Below are 12,130 nucleotides of genomic sequence, written 5' to 3'. Positions count from 1 at the left end.
GGTGGTCTGGGAGCAGGCACCGTCTCTACGGGGATGGGGTAATGAGGGGATGGCAGGGGGAGAGAAGCTGCAGAGAGGTGTGTAAGACCACAGCTCTGCCTCCTGGTCCCAACCCTGGATAGTCACAGTTTGGAGGATCCAAGAAAATTGGCCAGATTTCTAGAAATGAGAACTGCTCCATCTAAAGTGGGATGGATGCCGTCTCTCCTAACAAGACCAGGTTTTCCCCAGAAGCTTTGCCAATTATCAATGAAGCCCACCTCATTTTTTGGACACCACTCAGACAGCCAGCAATTCAAGGAGAACATGCGGCTAAACATGTCACTCCCGGTCTGATTGGGGAGGGGCCCAGAGAAAACAACAGAGTCCGACATTGTTTTTGCAAAGTTACACACCGATTTAATGTTAATTTTAGTGACCTCCGATTGGCGTAACCGAGTGTCATTACTGCCGACGTGAATTACAATCTTACCAAATTTACGCTTAGCCTTAGCCAGCAATTTCAAATGTCCTTCGATGTCGCCTGCTCTGGCCCCCGGAAGACAATTGACAATGGTTGCTGGTGTCGCTAACTTCACATTTCTCAAAACAGAGTCGCCAATAACCAGAGTTTGATCCTCGGCGAGTGTATCGTCGAGTGGGGAAAAACGGTTAGAGATGTGAACGGGTTGACGGTGTACACGGGGCTTCTGTTTAGGGCTACGCTTCCTCCTCACAGTCACCCAGTCGGCCTGCTTTCCCGACTGCCCGGGATCTGCCAGGGGGGAACTAGCGGCGGCTAAGCTACCTTGGTCCGCACCGACTACAGGGGCCAGGCTAGCTGTAGAATTTTCCACGGTGCGGAGCCGAGTCTCCAATTCGCCCAGCCTGGCCTCCAAAGCTACGAATAAGCTACACTTATTACAAGTACCGTTACTGCTAAAGGAGGCCGAGGAATAACTAAACATTTCACACCCAGAGCAGAAAAGTGCGGGAGAGACAGGAGAAGCCGCCATGCTAAATCGGCTAAGAGCTAGTAGCTACGCAACCTAGCGGATTCCTAAAAACACACAAAGTGAATAATGTGTAAATAATTTAAAAGTGATTCAGCAGAAGGAGTGCCCCAATCAAGGCACCAAACAGGCCATGAAGCAGCACAGGCAACGCACGACAACAGCGCCAAAAGAGAAAAATAAAAAAAATAAATAAATAAAAAACGAAAGCGTTAGCAAGCTAGTTAGCTTGCCAACGCTGATGAAAGTTAGCAGATAAAAGTGCTCCGTCGCGATGTTTCGACCGTTAGAGGTCTTCCTTAGGCGTTGGAGCACAGTAAAAAAGTAAAAAAAAGTAAAAAGGTAAAAAAGTAAAAAAGTCTCCTCCTCCAGCTTGAACAGCCTTTGTGCAGCCCTGCCGGGTAATACCCGTGGAGACACGAAGGTCGGACCCCAGAGACGGAGAGCTGGTTTTTACACAAACACACTCATCGGAGGGTGAGCGTGTGCCGTGTATCTAAAAAGCGGGATCTGACACATGGCGCCCGAACAGGGACCTGACAAAGTGTAGTCGGGTCCGAGGAAGAATCCTGGCCAAAGGAGAGTCTTTGCCATTGGGTAGGTGGAAAGCCTCTGAATAGATCATCAAAGGAGACAGTGTTGTGGAGAGTGTCGGCTGATGGCCTGTATAGGTCCAGTAACGACTTGAAACATATCTGTCCTCCAGAGGTGTGAAAATTTGGAGGCGACCACCAAAAGGATGAAGTAAAGACAACAGGAGTAAGTATCCCAGGGAGCTGGGATCAAGGACGAGAAGCAGACATGTCACTGCTGGATCATCTGGACTGGGACAAGAAGCAGACGGGGATAGCCTGCTGGATCGTCACGAAACGACGAGGAAGGGAAGCAGGCGAGGGAGCCTGCTGGATCAGATCGTCAAGAAAGCAGGTATGAGAGTATACCGTGCAAAATGGTGATCTACAAGAATAATAGGATCATAAACCCGTGAGGTTCCTGAGGGGAGAAGCGGGAAAAGGAGCAGCTGATTTGGAATTAACCTCTGGAATTAGCGCTGAATAGCCAAGTAGTCTGTCACTCATCCCTGACTCAAGGCGCCAAGAGAGGCTTTGAGAGGCAGACGACTCGAGACGACAAGGACCATAGCTGAAGTCAAGGAGACGACAGTGGTGGAATCGACAATCTCAGCAACCGAGAGAATAAAGGGAGGACAATCATTACGAAACAGTAAGGTTAGTATTAAGAATAAGCAGTGAAAATATGGCTGAAGGAGAGCCAGGACCCGTAGCAAACCCTGAATCCGAACATGAAGGGACAAAAGAAGTGGATTTTCGGCCACACAGAGTGGTATTGTATGGACGAGGATATGATACTTGGGCAGAAACAGTTCAAAAATATGTCATAGATCAAAGTGTGGAAACTGATGAAGACTGTTTCAAAGAAGACATGGCAGAAACTATACACACATTAGGGATATATTATCCAGGAAAGCATAAGGAGGGGCAGATCCTGGCCGTTTTGGGGAGCCCACCAGTCCCAAAGGACAAAATGGGGACCAGAGAGTGGCTTGAATGGTGGTCCAAACTTCTCGGAGAAGAATGGAAAAGAGGACAAATCACTACCTTAATAAGCCCTGAGAAAAGTTATGACTCCGTAGTAAAAATGACAGCTGGGTTGTTGGGAGTAGAGACGGTCCTGGTTGATGTTAAAGCAAAATCAGCGTCCGTATATGCTGAGTTTAAGTCCATGGCAGAACCGCTAAAAGGGTTAGGAAGAATGCTTAAGGAACAATATCCTATAATGGAAGATATGAGTGGAAGCCAGATCCTCGATAATGAAGACGAAATGGGGGAAATGGTCAAGAATATAAAAGCCCGGACCAGCTCCACACAAGCTTTGACCCAGAGTGGCCAAAATTGCCCCTAGGAAGTGTGAGAGGAACAACCTCAACAGTTAGAAAACAGACAGAACGCCTGGTTGAGCAGGATAAAAGACGAAGAAGCCTTCAGGGAGTGTCTGGACAGATATTCCATCAATCGCCGGAATGTGGGCCCAGAAGCTTGGGACAGCTTAAAGCTGAAGAATGTGTTGCCGGACCGAGTTACCATATTAAAGAGGAAGGGTGTTCGCAGGAGATCTTTAGAAAATCTAAAGCAAAAACCCACCATGTAGACATTGAATCTGACTACATGGAGGAATTGGACCCTATGCCCGAAGGAACTAAAAAAATGGTGGCCCAAGATGGAAGACGGGCATATCATTATTTTGGCAGTCCTTGGGATATAGATGGAGATAGTCTCATTGTCTTCACAAATCCCAGACTGAAGATTGCCAACCGAAAATTCAGAGCAAAGCTCAAGGAGCGGGCAGGCAGAGAATACCAAGAAGAGCTTAAGAACATAAAGGGGAGAGGTCTGGACGGAAGATCGATGGTGATAACAAGCGCACCACGAATGGTTTATCATGCACTCCTACATGTGCCCTTTGAAAGCTACCCAGGGAGAGAAAATTCAATCGAATACATGGAGGAAATGCTGAAAACTCTGGGAACAGCTACTGATTTGGCTAAAGAACGCCAGCATCGGTGGGTAGTGATATGTGTGGACGGATTACGATCTGGACATATGACATGGGAAGAGGCAGACAAGGTTGCCATGGCAGCCGTGAACCTACACATGCGTACCCCAGGAGTATGGGGATCAATGAGAGAAATTGTGGTGGTCACTAGCAATGAGCAGGAGCAAGATCGAGTGAGAAGGGCACTTGAAGCGGTGAACCTAGGACCAAATAGAGCAGGTCCAAGGAAGGGTGCTGGCCTTTTACTGTGGCCAGCCTAAGGCACACCTGTGCAATAATCATGTTGTCTAATCACCTCCCACCTGTGAGGTGGAATAGATCTCGGCAAAGGAGATGTGCTCACGAACACAGATTTAGGCAGATTTCTGAACAATATTTGAGAGAAATAGATCTTTTGTGTATATAGAAAATGTTTTAGATCTCACACCTTGATTCCATGATTTATGCATATAAAACTAATACTTTAAAAAGAAGTCATCTTGACAATAAATCCTCATTTCACACTATTATGCAAAATTTGCACTATTCACACTATTCAAAATAGTGTTATATCAACTCAAATGCAGTGTTACATCAAGATAATAAACACTAACAGTGAATTTACATTATAAGATAAGATAAAATTTATTTATCACAAAGGAAATTATAAACAGTAAACAGTGAACAATGTTTTTTTTTTTACAATAAGTATAACAAATTTATGCGAAATGACTGGAAGGCATTTGTACAAGATGTTTGACAGTATTGCACATAACTCTATAACTGAATAACTCTGTTCATTATGTATTCATCCTGCAGAAGGGGCGAGGGGGAATTATACAGTCTGATTGCTACAGGTAGGAAAGATCTCCTGTGGTGTTCTGTGGTGCACCTCAGTGGTCTCAGTCTATGACTGAAGATGCTCTGACAGGACGTCAGCGTGGCATGCAGGGGTTGGGAGGTGTTGTCCAGGATGCTGAGCAGTTTCCTCAACATCCTCCTCTCCGACACCGTCACCATAGAGTCCAGCTCAACACAGAGCCAGCTCTCCTGATGAGTTTGTTGAGTCTGTTTGTGTCAGCTGCCTTCAGCCTGCTGCCCCAGCACACTACAGCATAGAAGATGACACTGGAGACCACCGAGTGATAAAACATCTGCAACATATTTCTGCAGACATTGAAAGATCTGAGCCTCCTGAGGAAGTAAATTTGGCTCTGATCTTTCTTATACACAGCATCTGTGATTACAGTCTTATCCAGTTTGTTGTCTATGTGGACACCCAGGAACTTGTAGTAGTCCACAATGTCCACCTCAGTTCCATTGATGGTAATTGGGTTTGGACGTGTCTTCCATCTTCTGAAGTCCATCACCAGCTCCTTCATCTTAGATATGTTGAGCTGCAGGTGGTTGAGTCCACACCACTCTACAAACCTGTCCAACACACTCATGTACTCAGCCTCCAGGTCACTGCTGATGCATCCCACAATAGTAGAGTCGTCCGATAACTTCTGCAGGTGGCAGGACTGTGACCAGAGGCTGACGTCTGAGATGTAGAGTGTGAACAGGAAGGGACACAGGACCGTCCCCTGTGGTGCCCCATGCTGCTCTTGATGGTGTTGGATGTAATGTCCTAAAGCCTCACATACTGTGGGCGACCTGTGAGGTAGTTTGTAATCCTGGTCAACAGCAGAGCCTCCACATTCATGTCACGTAGCTTATCACTGAGCAGGTTAGGCTGGATGGTGTTGAAAGCACTGGAGAAGTCGAAGAACACGTTTGGCAGCACCAATGGCTAAGACAAGAGAAAAGGCAAGCATATACGAGCATATCTGCGCTAATACAACCCCTGGCAAAAATTATGGAATCACCGGCCTCGGAGGATGTTCATTCAGTTGTTTAATTTTGTAGAAAAAAAGCAGATCACAGACATGACACAAAACTAAAGTCATTTCAAATGGCAACTTTCTGGCTTTAAGAAACACTATAAGAAATCAGGAAAAAAAAAATTGTGGCAGTCAGTAACGGTTACTTTTTCAGACCAAGCAGAGGGAAAAAATATGGAATCACTCAATTCTGAGGAAAAAATTATGGAATCATGAAAAACAAAAGAACACTCCAACACATCACTAGTATTATGTTGCACCACCTCTGGCTTTTATAACAGCTTGCAGTCTCTGAGGCATGGACTTAATGAGTGACAAACAGTACTCTTCATCAATCTGGCTCCAACTTTCTCTGATTGCTGTTGCCAGATCAGCTTTGCAGGTTGGAGCCTTGTCATGGACCATTTTCTTCAACTTCCACCAAAGATTTTCAATTGGATTAAGATATGGACTATTTGCAGGCCATGACATTGACCCTATGTGTCTTTTTGCAAGGAATGTTTTCACAGTTTTTGCTCTATGGCAAGATGCATTATCATCTTGAAAAATGATTTCATCATCCCCAAACATCCTTTCAATTGATGGGATAAGAAAAGTGTCCAAAATATCAACGTAAACTTGTGCATTTATTGATGATGTAATGACAGCCATCTCCCCAGTGCCTTTACCTGACATGCAGCCCCATATCATCAATGACTGTGGAAATTTACATGTTCTCTTCAGGCAGTCATCTTTATAAATCTCATTGGAACGGCACCAAACAAAAGTTCCAGCATCATCACCTTGCCCAATGCAGATTCGAGATTCATCACTGAATATGACTTTCATCCAGTCATCCACAGACCACGATTGCTTTTCCTTAGCCCATTGTAACCTTGTTTTTTCTGTTTAGGTGTTAATGATGGCTTTCGTTTAGCTTTTCTGTATGTAAATCCCATTTCCTTTAGGCGGTTTCTTACAGTTCGGTCATAGACGTTGACTCCCGTTTCCTCCCATTTGTTCCTCATTTGTTTTGTTGTGCATTTTCGATTTTTGAGACATATTGCTTTAAGTTTTCTGTCTTGACGCTTTGATGTCTTCCTTGGTCTACCAGTATGTTTGCCTTTAACAACCTTCCCATGTTGTTTGTATTTGGTCCAGAGTTTAGACACAGCTGACTGTGAACAACCAACATCTTTTGCAACATTGCGTGATGATTTACCCTCTTTTAAGAGTTTGATAATCCTCTCCTTTGTTTCAATTGACATCTCTCGTGTTGAAGCCATGATTCATGTCAGTCCACTTGGTGCAACAGCTCTCCAAGGTGTGATCACTCCTTTTTAGATGCAGACTAATGAGCAGATCTGATTTGATGCAGGTGTTAGTTTTGGGGATGAAAATTTACAGGGTGATTCCATAATTTATTCCTCAGAATTGAGTGAGTCTATATTTTTTCCCCTCTGCTTGGTCTAAAAAAGTAACCGTTACTGACTGCCACAATTATTTTTCTTGATTTCTTATAGTGTTTCTTAAGGCCAGAAAGTTGCCATTTGAAATGACTTTAGTTTTGTGTCATGTCTGTGATCTGCTTTTTTTCTACAAAATTAAACAACTGAATGACCATCCTCCGAGGCCGGTGATTCCATAATTATTGCCAGGGGTTGTAAATGTATACCATGTTTGTTATCATTCACATAAACATCCAAAAATAACAACACAGGGTGTTGCTATCTCAATTCTCAGTACATGTTTGGCAACTTGTGGTGGCACAATTGCATTGTATCATCATGTATGAAAAACTTCACAGCCTGCACTATTCCTCAGTTTTTCTTTTTTCTTTGAGACTCCTGGAAGTCCTTCACACAGCAAAGGATCAGGTGTAAAAATGTTATAAATCAGCTTATACTACAATCCCACAGCAGACCCACTAATCTGAATTTTAGTTTGCCCCCTACAGCACATTGAATTTAGCAAATGAGCCACTATTTTTGCTTCACTTTTTCCACAGTTTATGTTACAGCTTTATTCCAAAATGGAATAAATTCGGTTTTCCCCTCAAAATTCTTCTCACAACACCCCATAATGAAAACATGAAGTTTTTTTTTATTATTTTTGGAAATTTATTAAAAATAATAATAAAAAAGAAATCACATGTACGTAAGTATTCACACCCTTTTCTCAATGTTCTGCTGATGCACCAGACCCACCAATCTGAACTTTAGTTTGCCCCCTACAGCACTTTGAATTTAGCAAATGAGCCATTATTTTTGCTTTACTTTTTCCAGTTTATGTTACAGCTTTATTCCAAAATGGAGTAAATTTATTTTTCCCCTCAAAATTCTTCTCACAACACCCATAATGACAACATCAAGTTGAATTGAAATCATATTTGAAAAGATAAAAGATTAATAAAAAGTAGTTTAAACCTGCGTTTCCTTAGTGTAAGACAGTTTAAATGCCATTTACATCCATTTTATCCAGTTTTAGGATCATAATCATTTTAAAACAAGCAGCAGTGCCCTTGGTAGCCACCAGACCTCGCTTTTGTAAATGAAAGAAACCAACAAAGAAGGTCATTTCATGTGATATGTAACTTCATGGCCACATATGTTGAGCGAGACAAAGAGAGGGACGATGTCTGTTTGGGCTACATTCATACAAAATCCTTTCTGGAGGGTTGTGGGGTCTTGTGACAGTGTTATTTGAGTTTTACAAGGTAAATGCTGTTAAACGGCCAGAAAATAAATGTCCATTTTGTTGTGTGGGCCGCTGAAGAGGAGGTACTGCTGGCCCACCACCACCAGAGGGCACCCTGCCTGGAGTGCGGGCTCCAGGCACCAGAGGGCGCTGCCGCCTCACAGGAGCAGCCGGGGTGACAGCTGACACTCATCACCCATGACAGCTGTCACCACTCATCGGATCAGCATCGGTATATCAGCAAGACGTCATCGCCACCTCTTTGCCGAGATATCGTTCTACCTGGAAGGTAACATACCTCAGCTGACTGTTTGACAGTATTCTTTTGTGACTTTGTGCGTTGTATTGTGGACTACTTTTCCAACGAGAGGTGGAGGTAGCTTTCCTGCCGTACGGATTCCTGGGTGCAAACGCGCCCTCATTTAATTGCTTTTTGTTCCTCGCCAGCAGTACCAGGTCCAACACGTGGAGGCAGTGGCCACCTGGGAGTTCGGGACTTGGCGGCTCCAGTATTCCTGGGGTCTGGTGGCGGAGGAAATCGTGTGGTTCCGGTTCTGCTTTGGACAGGCGTCCATTGTCCGTTCATTTGCGCCCCCTGTTGTGGGTCCGTATACCTACACTTTCCCAACACATTTGTCAAATATAATGAGGTTCTGCATAGAAATGCTTCCTCTCTCCCATTGGGAATACCTTACTCAACCATCTCCCTTGCTTTTATTTTATTTCAATGCTAAATTCACTTTTGAGTGTATTATTTGAGAATGTAACAGTTAACTTCTCTGATTTAGTACATTTATCTGCAGAAATGCTCGGCATTTCTCATGGACAACTACACCTGCTCCTGATCCATCATCGATAAAGCATCCATTAGTCACCTAGAAGGTGACAGACATGCCTATGGCATATTAAATAGGCAAAGCAAAGTTGCTTTTTGGAGTGATCTGGTGCATCAACACTAGATTAGAAGGAGTTTGTCCTCATTTTACACCCTCGTAATATGCAACGCTACAAGGTGATAGCCTTTATCGTTTTTGAGTTATCGTGTTAACAATCTGGATATGATGGACTCAGCCATCAACCAATGTATGTGTCCAATGATGCAGTAGGCTACAAAATGAGCCAGTGCTTGCTTTAAACCAATTTAAAACATGTTTGAAAAGGTATAAAACCAGTTTAATCCAGTTTATCCTTTGTTTAGGGCACTTTAAAAGCTCTTTACAGTACCTCCATTTCACCCCAATTTAAGACAACTATTTTAAGACTAGTTTAGAGTTATTTAAAGCCAATTAACAAAAATCACAATTAGTTGCACAAAACCAAATTCAAACATTTTGAAAAAGGTATAACAGCTGTTTAAACCAGTTAATCCTTACTGTAGGACAATATAAAAGCTATTTACCTTAATTTTACCCAGATTTAAGACTCACACACAGCCCAGTTTGGAGTTCACAGCTATTTGATTTAAACCGATTTAAAACATTTTTGAAACGCTGTAAAAGTAATTGAAACCATCCTCAGTGTAGGACAATTTAAAAGCTGTTTATCTCCCCTTTACTTAAACTAGCTTCGAAAGTTATTGGATTTTTATTACCAATTTAAAAAATAAAAAAACTACTTGCTTTAATTTCAAATGCTGCTGGTTTAAAATCAGATTTTTTTTAATAATTTTAAAAGATAGGGTGGGTGGGGGCAGAATTTGACATTTTTCTTCTTGCAAAACAACTTTAATTATTATTAATTTGTGAAAATATAGCTATTTCTGTTTTTTAATCAAATAACTGGTGAACAGTTTCAGTCAAATCAAAGCATGACTCAGTTAAATTTGATGAGTATGTTGAATAAAGAACGTGTTACAGTGACATAAAGTGTGTTTTGCTGGATTGTTCAGACGAATCATATAACCTCTTTGGACGAATGTCAACAAGGAAATCTGAGCCAAACGCTGATGTGAAAAAAGATTCGACAGCAGGTTAATAATGAAACCTGATACACACTTTTACTGAAGTTAAACGACAACCAAACTAAACAAAAGCTAGCTGCTAGCAGGACAAAAACAACTTTTAAAATAAAAAGAAGAAAATAACAAAACATGAACCCACAGGTGGAATAAATGTAATTATGACGGACACTCACCCAAAATATGAAGTTAAACAAGAAGAGCAGATATTTAACGACCGGACTGACATAGCTGAAGTCCTCGTCGTTTCTGCGGCTTTTTTCCATTGCACCACTTTATAAAAGCTTAAAAACAAAACAGATAAAGAAGATTCGTCAGCATGGTGCCGCCGAGCTGCTGGTTTGTGCTGCCGAGGCGCCGTTGGGCACAACGTGTTTGAACAGAGAGAGAGAGAGAGAGAGACTGTGGTATTAAAGGGGTCATAGTGTGCATATACAGTATATTTTTTATAATCTACTTTTCATAGTTAAATACGGTATATAAATAATGTTTTTTCATTCATACAATAATGAAATTCTTTCCATTGCACAAATGAAAAAAAAAACATTCATTTTTATACAAATAATAAATGTTTATGAGTTCAATGGTACAAATATTTCATGAGGTGCAAGCTTTTTGGAACATACCATTCTTTCCATTGAAAGAATGTAACAACATTCATTATTTGTTTTATATAAATCCTTGTCATTTGATATTATATTATACAAATAATGAATGTTTATGAGTTCAATGGTACAAATATTTCATGAAGTGAAAGCTGGAACATACCATTATTTCCATTGAAAGAATGTAACAACATTCATTATTTGTTTTATATGACGGCTAAAATAGATCCTTGTCATATTATATTATACAAATAATGTTTATGAGTTCAATGGTACGAATATTTCATGAGGTGAAAGCTGGAACATACCATTCTTTCCATTGAAAGAATGTAACAACATTCATTATTTGTTTTATATAAATCCTTGTCATTTGATATTATACAAATAATGAATGTTTATGAGTTCAATGGTACAAATATTTCATGAAGTGAAAGCTGGAACATACCATTATTTCCATTGAAAGAATGTAACAACATTCATTATTTGTTTTATATGACGGCTAAAATAGATCCTTGTCATATTATATTATACAAATAATGAATGTTTATGAGTTCAATGGTACGAATATTTCATGAGGTGAAAGCTGGAACATACCATTCTTTCCATTGAAAGAATGTAACAACATTCATTATTTGGTTTATATAATGGCTAAAATAGATCTTTGTCATTTGATATTATATTATGCAAATAATGAATGTTTATGAATTCAATGGCACGAATATTTCATGAGGTGAAAGCTGGAACATACCATTCTTTCCATTGAAAGAATATAAAAACACGCATTACTTGTATTATATAACGGCTAAAATAGATCCTTGTCATTTGATATTATACAAATAAGGAATGTTTATGAGTTCAATGGTACGAATATTTCATAAGTTGAAAGCTGGAACATACCATTCTTTCCATTGAAAGAATGTAAAAATGTATTATTTGTATTATAAAATGGTTAAAGTAGATCCTTGTCATTTGATATTATATTATACAAATAATGAATGTTTATGAGTTCAGTGGTACAAATATTTCATGGACAAGGATCCACTCAGCCGTTATATAATTGCTTTTATATAATGCCTGAATAGAGCCTTGTCATTTGATTGGTGAGGTTATGTCACGTGATATCGATCACTGTCACATTTGCCATTGTGCTCCACTTACCATGCAATTTTGGTTCCATTCAGCATGCCAGTTTGGTTCCATATGATTTATACCATTGCACGCTGTGAACACTGAGCGCGCACACCGTACGCGCACACCAGTCACGATGGTACTTTGCTTAAAAACAAACATGGCGGGAGCTTATTGACACTGCTCATTCTTCTAACACAAAAATCCAAATCCAGTATGCCGACTGGAGGCATTTGTAGTACTCGCTGGGACATCTCCAGGTGAAGTCGAATGAAGAGCACCAAATTCGGCAGAAATACTCCTCAGATATTACTCTTTTGAAACAACCAATTGGCC

At 41.0% G+C, this 12,130-nt stretch overlaps 1 protein-coding gene across 1 annotated transcript in view; it reads right to left on the bottom strand.

The window, feature by feature from the left end:
- Positions 1–10,440, bottom strand: part of tspan33a (tetraspanin 33a) — a 35,054-nt gene extending 24,614 nt beyond the window's left edge. Inside the window, exon 1 of the mRNA XM_034163906.1 lies at positions 10,238–10,440. Within this exon, the coding sequence (XP_034019797.1) occupies positions 10,238–10,327 (90 nt within the window). The 5' untranslated portion in view covers positions 10,328–10,440. The remainder of the gene's footprint in view (positions 1–10,237) is intronic.
- Positions 10,441–12,130: the final 1,690 nt, after the last annotated feature.

The sequence above is a fragment of the Thalassophryne amazonica genome, chromosome 22, assembly GCF_902500255.1.
Source record: "Thalassophryne amazonica chromosome 22, fThaAma1.1, whole genome shotgun sequence".
NCBI lineage: Eukaryota > Metazoa > Chordata > Actinopteri > Batrachoidiformes > Batrachoididae > Thalassophryne > Thalassophryne amazonica.
Note: the sequence above shows the minus strand (reverse complement) of the source record. Positions and strands in the feature narration are given on the sequence as shown.